Source organism: Crinia signifera, chromosome 19 (genome assembly GCF_055691185.1).
Source record: "Crinia signifera chromosome 19, ASM5569118v1, whole genome shotgun sequence".
Lineage (NCBI taxonomy): Eukaryota > Metazoa > Chordata > Amphibia > Anura > Myobatrachidae > Crinia > Crinia signifera.
In genome coordinates this window covers 42851820-42867237 of record NC_139226.1, presented here as the reverse complement: position 1 = coordinate 42867237, position 15418 = coordinate 42851820, and the positions used below count along the sequence as shown (strand labels likewise).

The 15418-nt window shown below is 46.2% G+C and overlaps 1 protein-coding gene across 1 annotated transcript in view; it reads left to right on the top strand.

Annotated features, from left to right (window-relative positions):
- Nucleotides 1-15418, top strand: part of LOC146042459 (carbonic anhydrase-related protein 10-like) — a 276357-nt gene that overhangs the window by 191713 nt on the left and 69226 nt on the right. Inside the window, exon 5 of the mRNA XM_083162452.1 lies at nt 14260-14355. Coding sequence (XP_083018578.1) covers nt 14260-14355 — 96 coding nt within the window. The remainder of the gene's footprint in view (nt 1-14259; nt 14356-15418) is intronic.

The following is a 15418-nucleotide window of genomic DNA, read 5'->3' as shown; positions in this document are numbered from 1 at the left end:
TGCGCATATTAGGGGTTCAGTCCCACTCAGGGTGGCAAATCGGTATGTATCATAGGTTAACTAGTTCTTAGATGGATATTAGCGTTATGTTTATCAGCGTCCACATCCAACACTGTACACTGGCCCTGTACCATCAAATATGTGCGGAGTGCGGGGACTCCACCCACCTGCCCCATATCTTGTCAAATTTAGGAAGGGTGCCCCGAGACATGTATACATATTTTTCGTGCTGTACTGTGGTGTTAACCAGAGCTCTCCATTCCATTACCGAGGGTCCCAGGCTAGCCATCCAATGCCTAGCTATAACGACTTTAGCTAGGGAACACAAATTGGTCACGTACTGTCCCTCATTGTTGTTTAGTGAAGTATTTGCTTTACTACCCAAAATACACATCTTGGGAGTCAGGGCTTGCTCAGATATTCCAGTGGATGTAATGACCGACCTAACCGTCACCCAGAATGAGTTAACCAGGGGACATTCCCAGAGGAGGTGCCACAGGTTCCCCTGCGTGGAGCCACACTTTGGGCAGGCCGAAGAGGCCCGTCCACCGAATTTAACCAGAGTAGATGGAGTTAGATACGTTCTGTGTGTAATAAATAGCTGGACTTGTTGAAATCTTGCGGAGACCGTGGCATATCGTGATGATGCCAGTGCCTCCTCCCACTCCTCCTCCTCAAAGGCACCCACATCGATCTCCCACTTGGCCTTTAGGGCGGGAAGTGAGTCTTTATGTAAGAAGGATAATAGAAATGAATAGGCCAGAGAGGTGGTTTTGACCTGTCCGAGATTAGCCAGGAATATTTTTGCCGGGGAGGCTAGTAGCACAGGGGGGCCGTTGTTAAACTGGGTATTTAGGGCGTGGCGCAACTGCAGGTACCTAAAGAAGTGTACCTGGGGCAACCCATACTCCTCCCTTAGCTGCTGGAAGGACTTCAACACGGCTGCCTCATATATTTGTCCAATCGTCACCACCCCTCCAGACGACCACAGACTCCTACCCGACAAGCAGGCAAGCTCAGGTAATTTGGTAGAATGCCAGAGGGGAGCTCCAGGATCTATAGCCGTGTATCCCATTAAGGATTGGGCCTCCTGCCATATCTTGACAGCCTGGACCACCAGAGGAGGGGCACCCCGGGGTATCCTCCCACCCAATAGTAGCTGTGTGGGTGTGATGTCGGGACATATTTGGTGTAGAAATATGGTCGGGAGCGAACTCTGGCCAGTGTCCTGCGCCCAGTGCCTAAGGTGTGAGAACTGGCCAGCATAGTAGTATAGTCTGAATTGTGGCAGAGCCAGACCCCCATCTGTGCGTGGCCTAGTAAGGGTGCTGATACTAATTCTGGGGCGTTTATTGGCCCATATCAATGAAGACAGTAAGCTGTTTAAGTGTCTGAAAAAGGAAGCAGGCACGTACACCGGGGCCTGATTTAGGATATATGTTATTTTAGGCTGTAGGATCATTTTTACCAAATTGACTCTGCCAATGACATTTAGAGGCAACTTGGTCCATACCGACAGTTTGTCTTTGACAACGGACAGCAGTGGGTTTAGGTTCCTGGGTATAAAGTCCTGACTAGTATTAGTGATAATAATCCCCAGATATTTAAATTGGGAGACCCAGCTAAGTGGAAGAGGAGGGCCCAGGGTCAATGGTGGTGGGCCTCGCAGGGGCATCATGGAGGACTTGGACCAGTTCACCGTAAGTCCGGAGAAGCTGCCAAAGTCCTCCATCAGTTGCAGGGCAGTCGGTACAGACAGTCTATAATCTTTTAAAAAGAGAAGTAGGTCATCAGCATAAAGTGCCACTGTGTCCGTCCTCTGACCCAGCTGGAGCCCAACTATATCTCTGTGTGTCCTAAGGATGCCGGCAAGCGGTTCAATAGCTATAGCGAAAAGACCAGGAGAAAGGGGGCATCCCTGTCTAGTACCCCTTCCTAGCGCAAAGGGAGGTGAGACATGGCTATTGACAGAGACCCTGGCCATCGGGCGGATGTATAACAACTGGACCCAATTTAAGTATTGTGGACCGAAGCCCATGCGTTTCATTACCTGCCATAGATAAGGCCATTCAACTGAGTCGAAGGCCTTATTTGCGTCGAATGAAACAATGGCTGAGTACGTTTCTTCAGTATGGGTGGCCTGAATATGTGTGAATAGCCGTCTTAGATTTATACTGGTGGACATACCTGGCATGAAGCCGGTTTGATCCGGGTGAATAATGGACAATATTACACTATTTAGCCGAATAGCCAGGACCTTCGCCAGAATCTTAACGTCTGTGGTAATCAGGGAGATGGGTCTGTATGAGTCGGGGTGTTCGGGGTCTTTCCCGGGCTTGGGTATAACTACTATAACGGCCTCGGACATAGAGTCCGGTAGAACATTTAGGTCAAGAAGATCGTTAAATAGCTTCAAAAGCTTAGGGGCAAACGAGTCCAGGTGCGTCCTGTATAGCTCCACTGGGACCCCATCCACCCCCGGGGCCTTACCCCCGGGGAATGACCGGATCGCAGTCTCTATCTCAGTAATTGTGATAGGTGCCTCGAGGGAAGATCTAGCCTCTTCAGACAGTGTGGGTAGGTCAATACGGTCTAAATAGTCGGTGAGTTCCCCCTGCGAGCATCTTAGGCGTGAACGGTACAGCTCCTTATAGAAGTCTAAAAATACATCTGCTATTTCCCTGGGGGATGTCCTCAGTACCCCGTCAGAGTCAAATATTTGGGCCACAGAGTTAGCAGGGCGGTCCAGGTGTACCAGATGAGCCAGGAGGCTGCCTGTTTTGTCAGCATTCATATACAGTTTGTGGGATTTGAATAACAGACTACGAGCATTGCGCTCCTCCAAATAGGAGACCCAGGTGTTTTGTGCTAGCTCCCATTTTACCCTGGACTCCTCCGATCCCTCCTCCAAGTGAGTAATCTCTGTGCTCCGACATTCATCCTCCAATTCTATACCCTTTGCTTTGTGTGTTCGTTTAATAGAGGCAATTTTAGATATGAGGGTGCCCCGCAGGTAAGCCTTGAATGCTTCCCACACTATCGGGGCGGGGGCTGTGCCTGTGTTTATGTCAAAGTACCCGTCCCACAACAACTGGAGGTCCGAGGATTCTCCAAGTTGCAACAACCAGGAGGGATGTAACTTCCAGAAGGACTGTCCCCTCTGGCATTCCATCCCCACCATCAGCATCAGAGGAGAGTGGTCTGAGACGCCCCTCGCTTTATAGCAGATGTTTTGGAGTCTGGGCAGTACAGAGGGAGTGACGAGGGCCAGGTCAATACGCGAAAAGGAGTGGTGAGTCTTAGAAAAGCAGGAGTATTGAGCTACCGCAGGGTGTTTTAGTCGCCAGGCATCTCTGTAGCCAATTGACTCTACATATTTAGCAAAGCCTGTGGGGCGGTCTTCAATAGGGACGGAGTCAGGGGGCCACCATCTGTCTAGCCGTTGATTCATTAGTTTGTTAAAATCCCCGAGACATATGACTGGTGTATCAGGGGATTGGGCCACATATGCAGCCGCTTGTTTTAAGACATCATAGTTAAAAGGGGGGGGACGTAGACCGCGAGGATAAAGAAGGGCTGGGAGTACAATTTACATTGGAGAAAGACGTATCTGCCCAATGGGTCAGTCTTCACATCTAACAACATAAATTGTACGGATTTGTTTATTAGTACTGAGACCCCTCTAGAGTGGGTAGAGTGAGAGCTATGGTATGCCCATCCTACCCAGGGCCTGCGTAGTGACATTAGTTTGTTTCCCTCAAGATGGGTCTCAATCGGGCATGTGATGTCCGATCCATACTGCTTAACCATTTTGAGTACTAGGGAGCGCTTAACTCTATCATTCAACCCCCGGACATTCCAGGCTAAAATATTAAGTTGCGTCATATTGGATTATAGGGTGTGGGCCGCAAGGAGCTGTTGTGGCAGCGCCGCCACCATGTGGACCTGAGTAAACCACAGCCAATACCTGAATAAACCTCGCACCCCCCAATTGTATGCATAATAAGTCAAAATATCTAGCATGACTAATAGAAAGAAAGGAAGAAAAAGAGCGAGAAAACATAGAGAAAACAATCCCAACAAAATACACCCCCTCCCTGTATACCTCCCCCAACCTAGGCATACTTGTATCCCTAAACCTAGTACCTAAAAAAAACAACTACCAAACTATGGGAGCAGTCAGTTAATAGCTACCAATGCAAGCTCCGGGGCCCCCTGGCCGTATAATGCCTTCACTTGCCTAAAATAACATTTATACAGAAAAAACAAAAAAAAAAAGTACACATTATTTATTAATATACCCCCCCCCCCCACCGCCCCCCCCCCCTTCCCCGCATCTGGCATAATACGTCAAATCAATTGTAACACAGCTCTAATCATATTCACGGTAATCAGCAACATCGGCTCCACTCAGATGACTTGGGATCTCCTGGAGGGCTCATATGAAGTGAAAGGAAGTGACTAAGTAAGTGAGGATTAAGTCCTGCTTCTGGCTGCTGCAGAGTATCAGGCTGGAGCCAGCTGGCGGGCACCAGGCGCAAATCTATCAAGCCAGGCTGCCACCTCACGAGGGCTGTTGAAGAATTTAGTCTCTCCCTCCGCCACCACCCGCAGCCGGGCCGGAAACAGCATGGAGTATGAAAGGTCCAATTCGCGCAATCTGCGCTTCACGGGGACAAAGGAGGCCCTCTCCTTCTGCACCTCGATGGCGAAGTCGGGAAATGTAGAAATGGTGGCGCCATTTCTAATCATAGGGCCTTTGGTGCGGTTCAGGCGCAGGATCGTGTCACGGTCCTTATAGTGTAGGAGTTTGGCTATAAGGGTTCTGGGTGGAGCACCCGGAGGGAGTGGACGGGTGGGGATTCTGTGGGCCCTCTCGACAGCAAATTGGGAGGTGAAGGATTCTCTGCCAAATGTCTCGATAAGCCAGGCCTCCAAGAAAGCCTCTGGCGCCGTGCCCTCCTCCTTTTCCGGCAGGCCTACGAAGCGGACATTGTTTCTCCTCAAACGGCCCTCCATATCCATTAATTTATTTTGGATGCTTGTGACCTGTTGTGTCAATGTAGACACTGTGGTTTTCATAGGATCAATTGCGTCTTCAACCGTTGAGACCCGGGTCTCCACCTCCCCCACCCGCTCCCTGATGCGCTGCACATCCTGTCTAAGGAGGGATAGGTCGCACTGTACCTTCTCCATTTTATCAGATAAACGTTTCTCAGTGCCAGCAATGGCCTCCAGGATTTGTTGGAGAGAGGGGGGTGCAGGTGAAGCATCATCAGGGGGGGCTTCAGAGTCGGCTGGGTTGCCTGAGTTCTGCCCAGAGTCCCCCGGGGGTGCCTGTGGGCCCTGCGCCTCTTGTCCTCTTGCAAATTTGGCCAGCTTTGCTGCAGAGGTACTATGATTCTGTTTCACCATAATTGAATGATGCCGGGCTGATAAGCTCCCTCCCCAGCTGAAAAAAACCTTTTATATAGACTGCGCTTATATAGCAGGTGCACATAGGCTGAATCAACGATTACTACTAAATGATAAATAAATATATATTTATTAGTATGAATATATCAATATATAAAATTAAAAAGAATTTTCTTTATACACATTTATACATAAAGAGACACATATAGACTTAATACAATAAAAATCGGTGGCCACCTAAAAATATGAATAAATCAATAATTAAATATTGCTTCACGAAAGGAAGCTTTCCTTGATAAGGATGGATATCGTTTTTCCAGTGAAGGAGTGGACAATATTAGCAGCCAATTTGGTAATTTTCAATCACCGCTTGTGATTTTAGTATAAAATTGTCCAGTGCACTTTAGATAAATCTCATACTCACAGATTCCATACAAATGTAACGCTGGGCTGTAGCATAAATTAGCAGGGAGGCAGGAGAGTTGGTAAGTATACTTTAGTCTGTGACTCTCCGTTCTACACCCGCAGAGAACTCCGTCGCCGTGACACTGACCCAAAAGCCGGCAGTTGAACTCAGTCCAGACTAGGGAAGCCAATCCCGGGGCATTTTTTCAATCCCGGAATTCGGGATTGTAAAATGCCCAATCCCGGGATCCCCGGGATCCCGGGATTGGCTTCCCTACTATTAAAAACCCACCTCGGCCGCCCCGCATATTTACTTACAGATGCGTGGTGCGGCCGGGTGGGTGGGCGAGATGGGGTGATGGAGCCCCGGGCTGGTCTGCAGGTGGCCCGGTGTGCCGGCAGGTCCACTGCTGGGCGGGCGGGCTGGTCCAGGATGGCTGGGCAGGCTGATCCGGGGACAGCCCGGGCTGGTCCGCTGGTGCCCCGGTGTGCCGGCAGGTCCGCTGATGGGCGGGCTGGTCCGGGGACAGAATGGAGGCAGACAGCCTGTGCGGCCTGAGCAGCGTGACCTCTGACGTCGTCACGCTGCGCAGAGCCGCACTGCCCGGGACGGGAGAAGCCGGGCAGCTGCTGAGCACCCGCTCAGACGCTGCCCGGCATTAGACTGCGCATGCGCAGTCTAATCCCGAAATCCCGGGATTGGAAACTCCAATCCCGGGATTGAAATCCCGGTGTTTTGGGGGCCAAATCCCGGGATCCCGCGGATCCCGATCCCGGGATTGGCCACCCTAGTCCAGACGCCGTGTCTCTCACACACGGCTGGGGTCACAGTCAGGCGTCAGGCTGGCCTGTGAGGCTGCAGAGACGCGTCTCTCACCCGCTCTCTGTCAGCTGGAAGGAATGGATCTGTGGTCTCTGTTTGTGCTGCTGTTTGCGTAGTGCTGCAGAGTCGCGTCTCTCACCCGCTCTCTGTCAGCTGGAAGGAATAGATCTGCAGTCTCTGTTTGTGCTGCTGTTAGCGGATAATATCGGTGATTGTTGGCTGTTTAGAGGTCCCTTCTTTGGATATAGACACCATCCAAAGAAGGGACCTCTAAACAGCCAACAATCACCGATATTATCCGCTAACAGCAGCACAAACAGAGACTGCAGATCTATTCCTTCCAGCTGACAGAGAGCGGGTGAGAGACGCGACTCTGCAGCACTACGCAAACAGCAGCACAAACAGAGACCACAGATCCATTCCTTCCAGCTGACAGAGAGCGGGTGAGAGACGCGTCTCTGCAGCCTCACGGGCCAGCCTGACGCCTGACTGTGACCCCAGCCGTGTGTGAGAGACACGGCGTCTGGACTGAGTTCAACTGCCGGCTTTTGGGTCAGTGTCACGGCGACGGAGTTCTCTGCGGGTGTAGAACGGAGAGTCACAGACTAAAGTATACTTACCAACTCTCCTGCCTCCCTGCTAATTTATGCTACAGCCCAGCGTTACATTTGTATGGAATCTGTGAGTATGAGATTTATCTAAAGTGCACTGGACAATTTTATACTAAAATCACAAGCGGTGATTGAAAATTACCAAATTGGCTGCTAATATTGTCCCCTCCTTCACTGGAAAAACGATATCCATCCTTATCAAGGAAAGCTTCCTTTCGTGAAGCAATATTTAATTATTGATTTATTCATATTTTTAGGTGGCCACCGATTTTTATTGTATTAAGTCTATATGTGTCTCTTTATGTATAAATGTGTATAAAGAAAATTCTTTTTAATTTTATATATTGATATATTCATACTAATAAATATATATTTATTTATCATTTAGTAGTAATCGTTGATTCAGCCTACGTGCACCTGCTATATAAGCGCAGTCTATATAACAGGTTTTTTGGTTGGACAGGTGGGGTAAACTTAAGTGCACCCAACACCTGATTAGGTGCGAGATCACAATCGCACCATTTAGTCTGCTGCTCACTATATAAAATATCCTTGTTACAATATTTAATTAAGATTTTGATAAATGAAAAATAAAAATATCACAGTTTGATTAGCGCCTATCACAGGGAGAAAAAGTATAATACTTTCTTTCCCAAAAAATTGTACCCTCCCCAGCTGAGGCAGACTTTGTTGGTGCAGATTACAGTACTTGCTCAGTGAGTGGGGTGTAGGATGTTGTATGCTTCTCTCACCAGGGAATGCAGTGCAAGGCAATGGGAGGCCTGTGGTGGTGTACCCTGGGCAGTTTCAGCAGGTATAGGATATGAAGTCCCACTGAGGGGTTACTGCAGGCTTGCGTCCTTGTGCCCTTGTATGTGTGCTGCTGATCCCAAAATGGCGCCCGCAGCACAGGGCTCACCCAACTCTAGGATGAAAGAAGCAGACTGTTTCTCCCACAGGAGGCGCCGTTTGAGGTGGGGGGCGTCTGCTGGTATGTGTTACCCTCACCAGGGTATACAGTTCAGGGCAATGGCAGGCTATGGTGGTGGTCTCTGGGCAGGTGCAACGAGCTGGGGATGTGGAGTCACGCTGGGGGGGTCACTGCAGGCTGTATGTTTGTGCAAGTGCTGCTGTGACCAAAATGGCGCCCGCAGCACGAGACTCACCAGGCTCCGGGCGGGTAGACCCAGGATGTTCTCCTCACTGTGGGCTCCGCTCTCCGGTGGATGTTGCCGGCGGGTGGGTGTTCCAGAGAGATCTCCTCCGCGACGCAGCCTCAGCAGCGGGCGTACGGGCAGATGTGCGCTGTGCGGCGGGGAGAGGTAGGCCGCAGTCCTCTCTTTGGTCCGGCGGGCTGGTAACGGCGCCGGGACCAGGTCTGTCGGGCGGGCGGTTCGTGTGGGGTAGGGAGATGTCGCCTGACAGCCGCTGGCGGTGGTTTCGGGTGTATTATTAGGCGCAGGATGGTTTAACGGATGGGCAGCCAGGGAGCTCCGTCCGGACACGTCTTACCCGCTCGCCGCCGTAGCCACGCCCCCGGAAAGGCGGCTATTAGTGGCAAAGTCTAAGACCTCCGCAGGTGCCAGGCGACTCAGGGTATATTAATAGTCAGGGTTATGCTCAGGTGCTGCTGTGGCTTCACCACCTTGGCCACAGAAGCACAATTCAGGCTGCAATCAACACCTTGGTGCCAGTCAGAGTGCGGGTTACTCTGAGTTCATCCCAGATTATCATAACAAGAACATTACATATTTGTAAATTGTACCTTGGTTAATGAAAAGATTGGCTCAAAGTATCCCATGTGATGTATCATAGAGGAGCATATTTCACTGGTTCATGAACCTTTGGACAAATACATTGGGCTGAGTCAGGAAACAGTATAGAGAAAGCAAACAGTATAGCCACAGGAATCCTCTCTCACCTTTAAAGATGTATGGCAAGGAAGAATTCTTGACAACGTGCGTGTGCTATAATTGCCATCATAGAGGTGTCATCACACTAATAGAAACCTTCAGTAGGCATTATGCTTTCTTCATTTCAATGAATCGCCACTTTGCCACTTCTTCATGTTACTAAATGGACTGAAGCTTGCTGACTGAAAAAAAGACAGTTGGTAGATTTGGCTAAATAGATACAACATTTCCAGATATTGAGACAAGTGACCTACAGATGGAGCCACCTTTGTTCATCCCGGGTGCATGCCATACGGTAGTTTCCATCTCGGCCCGCCATTCATCGAGACACGTCTCACACACTCAAGCATCCCATTGCGAGCATCTCACACACACGTGTATCTCATTCTCTGCAAACTTTGCCAAGACGGAAAGCTATGGCGCACCCGTGGGATGAACAAAGTTGGCTCCATCTGTAGGCACTAACCAAAAGTACCTCCTAGGAATGTGCAGAGCCATTTCTGCTGGCTTAATACTCGAAGATCTTGCTAACAGAGTCCAGGGCCCGCTACATCATTCCAGGTGACTGACAATCATGCACTTAACGAAACCTGGTAACATGACAAATTACATTATGAAGGTATATGCCAGCCTTTGGTTCTCTATTAAGTGCAAGCTTACCGAGAACACTACACAATCCTCACAATACTTACCTAATCCTACATAAAAAGTCTATGAGGTCATCCAGACTAAAGCCGCCCATACACGGTCCGTTCCTGTCCGTCCGTTCTGTACTATGAGATGCGCACTCCCGCGCATCTCATCGTACGGTACAAAAAGCATGTGCTGCACATACTTTTTGTACTAGCTGTTCATCGCATCGCACGCACAATGCATGCACAAGGCATGCGATGTGTACTATATAAGTACACAACGGATCCGTTAAACGGACCCTGTATGGGCGGCTTAAGGCTTACAATACTTTTTACATCCAGATAATGTACCGGTCAGTATGCTGTTCAATGAACAGTGAGATATCAAATGTTTTCCTGTGAAAAAAAATCTGAATGCTAGAGACAGTTCCACACTGCTACTCTACATTTATAGAGCAAAAGACAATACTGAGGTAATTGACTGGGAAACAACTAAACTGTCTCTTCCTCCACTCCTCAGAGATACAGTATGTCTGAGAAAGAACTGATGTTTCAGACACAGTCTCAATTGCAACACAGTGTATATGGCAGTTTCTGTGCCTCATGCAGGCAGTTGACAGGACCGTGAAGCTGGTTACCACGGCTGCTGGGTCTCTATGTCTGAAAACAAGAGACGGCCTGATTAGAAATACTATAAAATCAATGGAGGAAATGGCAAACTTGCCAAAAAAAATTGTTACAAAGAAAATACAAAATTACTTACCAACTATTTCTTCGTGTATAGATGACACAACACATGTACATTTACTACAACCACAAACATTATTTCTTATGTCATGGTTGATTGGGGGGTGGGGGTTAGGTTGAACCCTGAACTGTAGCTACCAACTCCTGATGGGTCCTGGATATTTTTTGAAAATATCTTCAGAAATTAACTCAGAACTGGTCAATTTTACCAGAATTCCACTAAATTATAGTCAAATTGAAATGTTTTGTTGAGTCTTCACTTAGGTAAATATATGAATGCCTAACATTTTAGTGTTTATAAATGCTTTCCATGCTATGTGAGACAAGAGACGCGGCACAGATGGACCTGCAGGTACCGAAATATGTATATTGTGGTATTGCCTATCCGTGACCAAATCTAAAAACTTTTATGGCATTATGGGAGCTGAGGATATTGAACTAGTAAAATGAATCTTTGGCAATGAACTACTACCATGGGGTACAACATTTTACATACACATGCATTTTCAATTTCTAAAATCAGCCATTTTCACTGCACCTTAGTGTGGTGTGAGCCAGAAGAGGTGTTGTATGAATAAGACAAGGTGTGATGTAAGTGAAAAGTGGTGGGGTGTGAGCAAGAAGAGGTGTGCTGTGAGCTGGAAGTGGTCTAGTGTGAGCAGGAAAAGGTGTGGTATCAGTGGGAAGTATTGTGGTATGGATCGGAAGAGGTGTGGTGTAAACATTAATAGACATGGTGTCAGCAGAGTTGTGTGGGGTAAGTGGTAATAGGTATGGTGTGAACAGTAAGCTAGAACAGGTTATGATGTGAGTGGGAAGAGGTGTGGTGTGAATGAGAAGAGGAGTGTTGTAACTATGGTATCCAATTACATGTGCAAATTTTTCGGCCAATAAAAATGGTCTGATTTTTGACCGACCCTCTTTTTAATGATATCCAATTATAGCCCATTTTTATCAGCCAAATAATTTCCATTTTTTGGGCAATAACACATGGGATCCTGAATAAGTGTACAGGCTCATGTGTTTTCATGAAAAAATGGGTCCGCTATCACAGATTATGCTTCACAGGCCTGCGGCCTGCATAACATAATCTCAAATAAGTGCCGACATTGGGGAATACTTTGCTAGCACCCAGCAAATTTTTTTATGTGCTGTAAATTACAACCGATAATTGGATACCCCATTTATTTCTTAGTGATTAGTACTTTAGCTTTTGGTTTTTGCCCAATGTTCCAAGGAGACTGGTGGAACAATTGGGAAATATTACCCACTAGAGCAGCCTGAGCACTCAGAATTGCCTACATTTTTTTTTAATTGCAATCACTTTAGTTTTGAAAAAAGAAAATATGTAAACAATAAAATAAAAGACATTGACAGAGATCATAATTTCTAAAGTACATGTGAGTGTGTATGTATGTACATAATTAATACATTTTAACTAAGCGTTGCACACTTTTAGTATCAGTGTCCCATAACCCAGCCTCAGTTTTCTTATTCTATACATAAATATAAAGTATTTAATTACGAAGTTGCAGAAAATGGTAGTTTTGCTTAAATGCAGCCTTCAATCAAGGTATTGTGTGTCTTGTACATCTTGGGTACTGTTGCTACTTAGAAATTGAAACCAATTATTTATATACAGGTGCATAAAAGAAAACAATCAATATAATGGATGGCATTGTGTAAAATAGAAAATGATACAGCCTGGAAAATATTGTTATTAATTGTATTGGATTGTTAGTATATCCTTTCATGTTAGTGTTGTGTTTCTTTTTACAGCAATTATTATATCTGTAGCCTGTTATAGTCATTACTTTCTATAAAGCTATCAGTAAGGGCTTTAGTTAATAACCTGTGTATACACAATGACATAATAATCAGGAACATATTAAGATGAATCATTGCAAATAAATCAATATAAAATAGACTGCTGCTATTTTACTGAACTACTTGTGCAAGTAAATTGTATATAATTTTATATAACATTTTTAAAATTAGCAGCTTTTTATATACCTGAGCTACACTTCAAAAAGAGAGAGTTTTGGATGGAAAACCCAATAAAAAAAAGGTACTTGTGGACTTTCACGGCTCCCATCGCATGCCATTGCATGCCATATGTAGTGGCATGCGATAGCATGACATGGCATGCGATTTTTGCAGTTTTTAAGCATTTTTTTAAAAAAAAAATCGCATGCAATCGCATCGCATGCGATTTTAACAGAAATGCATCCAAATGCATTGAAATTTGTATCAAACATGTTCAAAGGCCCCCAAATGTCATTTTTCAGGCTGTACCACCTCCACTATCAACGCAAACCCGAAGCGTGACGAGCGCAGCGAGCCCGCGAGGGGCGGCGGTACGCGTCCTACGACCTTTTCATACCCCCACTATCCACGTCGGCGTGGAGTTGAGAATAGAAAGTGTGGTGAGCGCATCGAGCCACCGAGCCCGAAGCGTGGCGAGCGCAGCGAGCCCCGCGAGGAGACGCAGACACCTGTGAAGCCCGCGAGGGGACGCGTATACCTGTGAAGGTATCCATGTCCCCTCGCCACGCTTCGGGCTCGGTGGCACGCTGCGCTCGCCACACTTTCTATTCTCAACTCCACGCCGACGTGGATAGTGGGGGTATGAAAAGGTTGTAGGATGCGTACCGCCGCCCCTCGCGGGCTCGCTGCGCTCGCCATGTTTCGGGTTCGCAGTTGATAGTGGGGGTGGTACAGCTTGAAAAATGACATTTGGGGGCCATTGAACATGTTTGATACTAATTTGGATGCATTTCTGTTAAAAATCGCATGTGATCGCATGCGATCAATGCGATCAATGCAATGCGATTTTTTACTATGCGATGGACATTGTGGGAGCCGTGATTGTCCACAAGTACCAAAAAAAATATTTATCTCATATTTTTAGTATTTAGGGGATTATTCAGCTTGACTCGTTAAACAGATCAAATTTGTTGCTTAACAATCGGGAAACTCCGCCCACCGCAGAGCAAATTGGGTCAAAAATCATTCAATGGTCATCGAACATAGAATGATTTTCGTCCACTCGCAGATTAAAGTCAGTCTGATCTGACTTTTATCTGGGCTGGAGATGGTCCAACAGGGGGCAGACTTCCCCACGCCTGCTTGCACATGAGGATTCCCAGTGTTTTTCTGCGCTCACCCACCGTTTTTGCGGGCACTCTCCTGTCCACCCACTTTCCGCCCCCCCCCCCCCCTTTGTGCAAACGTTTTGGCAAAGGCGTTCACACATCGGCCCTACAAATGTGAAGATACGCATGTGCAGGGCCACACCATCGGTCCCCGGACTGAATTCGCGCTTGCCAGAGTCAAGCTGAATCACCCCCCAAACTTCAGTTTTGTCCTTTTTTTTTATTAAATGACCATTAAAACACTCCTACTAATATAAAGATGTATAAGATAGAAAGTGTATTTTTGAGAAATTTCCAAAAATATGTTAATGTAGAATTTTATTTTCTTTAATAATCTTTAAAAACCAGGGTTCATTGTGCACCGTGTGATCTTACATTTCTTGATCTGGTTCAGAATCCACTGACCCCCGTTATCATTGTGACTATTAATCTATGCTTCTCCATGCCTGCGTTCTCTTTTCCTCACTTATGTGTTATGTCTCTTTGTAACTATGACCTTTGACTCTGTATCTTCTTTTTTAGCTACTGACCTTGTGAGATACCCCTCTCTTATTACAGGTACAGCTGATTCATTATAACCAGGATTTGTACAGTAATGTCAGCGAGGCATCCCGCAACCCCAATGGCCTGGCTATAATCTCTTTGTTCGTGAATGTGAGTTCTTGTGTTTCCATGCAGTGAATGCTGGCTTTTGTCATTTTCTAGTAAAAAGCAAATAATTCTGTCCATCTCTCACCCTACAGATACTGTATGGTTGTCTTTCTGCATGATTCGCTTTTTGGTGGCCAAGTGATTTATGTCTTATTTTACAATGTAAAGAAAGTAACAGTCATGACCATTATAATGAACAAGTACTTTCAAATCATCTTCTCAAAAATGTGATTTTATTATAACAAATTTGATCATTTCTCACTTAGGGGGTATGCAATCCGTGTCGAAGTCTTTTTATTGGCGATATGTTTAGTTGTTTTGCCTGTAAATGTTGTTGTTTTGCTTTCAGGTATTCAATGTAATGTTTTTGCCACTGTCGTTAACACATCAGCAGTTTTTTTTTTTAATTTTGTTTCTCTCGCACGTCGAAATGTTGTTTTTGCGACTTACTGAGCTGATTTGTGCTCAAACTGTCGATATACTGTATCTTCACAAACCTATTCATTGTTCACTATTTGAGATGTTTACAACAGCATACAGTACAAACACTTTTAAGTCCATTTCATCTAGACAGTTTTGATTTGTCATGACAAGGGTACTTTGCTAAATGTAACTGTAAATTTAGATGTTCATGTTCTTATATCATGTATTTATGCGTCTCCTATGTATCCTGACCTTTTTTTTTTTGGGGGGGGGGGGGCGTGGGGGGCTAAACGCCTTTTTTTAGCCATTTTATGCTTTTTCCAAAAAATTTCGATTTCTGTCTTTTTGTCATGATTAGACTGAGTATCCCCTGATGCATTGTTGTTTGTTTTTGCCATATCATGTTTTTTTTCCCCCATAATCCTCTGTTAACCTCAGAACTCTCACTCCTGTTTTGAGATTTCAGGGAGATAACGGCCCAAAAAATAACTTGCAAAATGGCAGCGTCCCACGTGGTGCAGGCGTTTATATAGTAGCTCTCGAAGCGGTAATGCAATTTAGCAATGCCTACATTGCGCCTCATAGGCCAAATATCGTCAGGAGGCATATGACACTTTGCAAAGGCATGGTAAGAGGCTGTCGC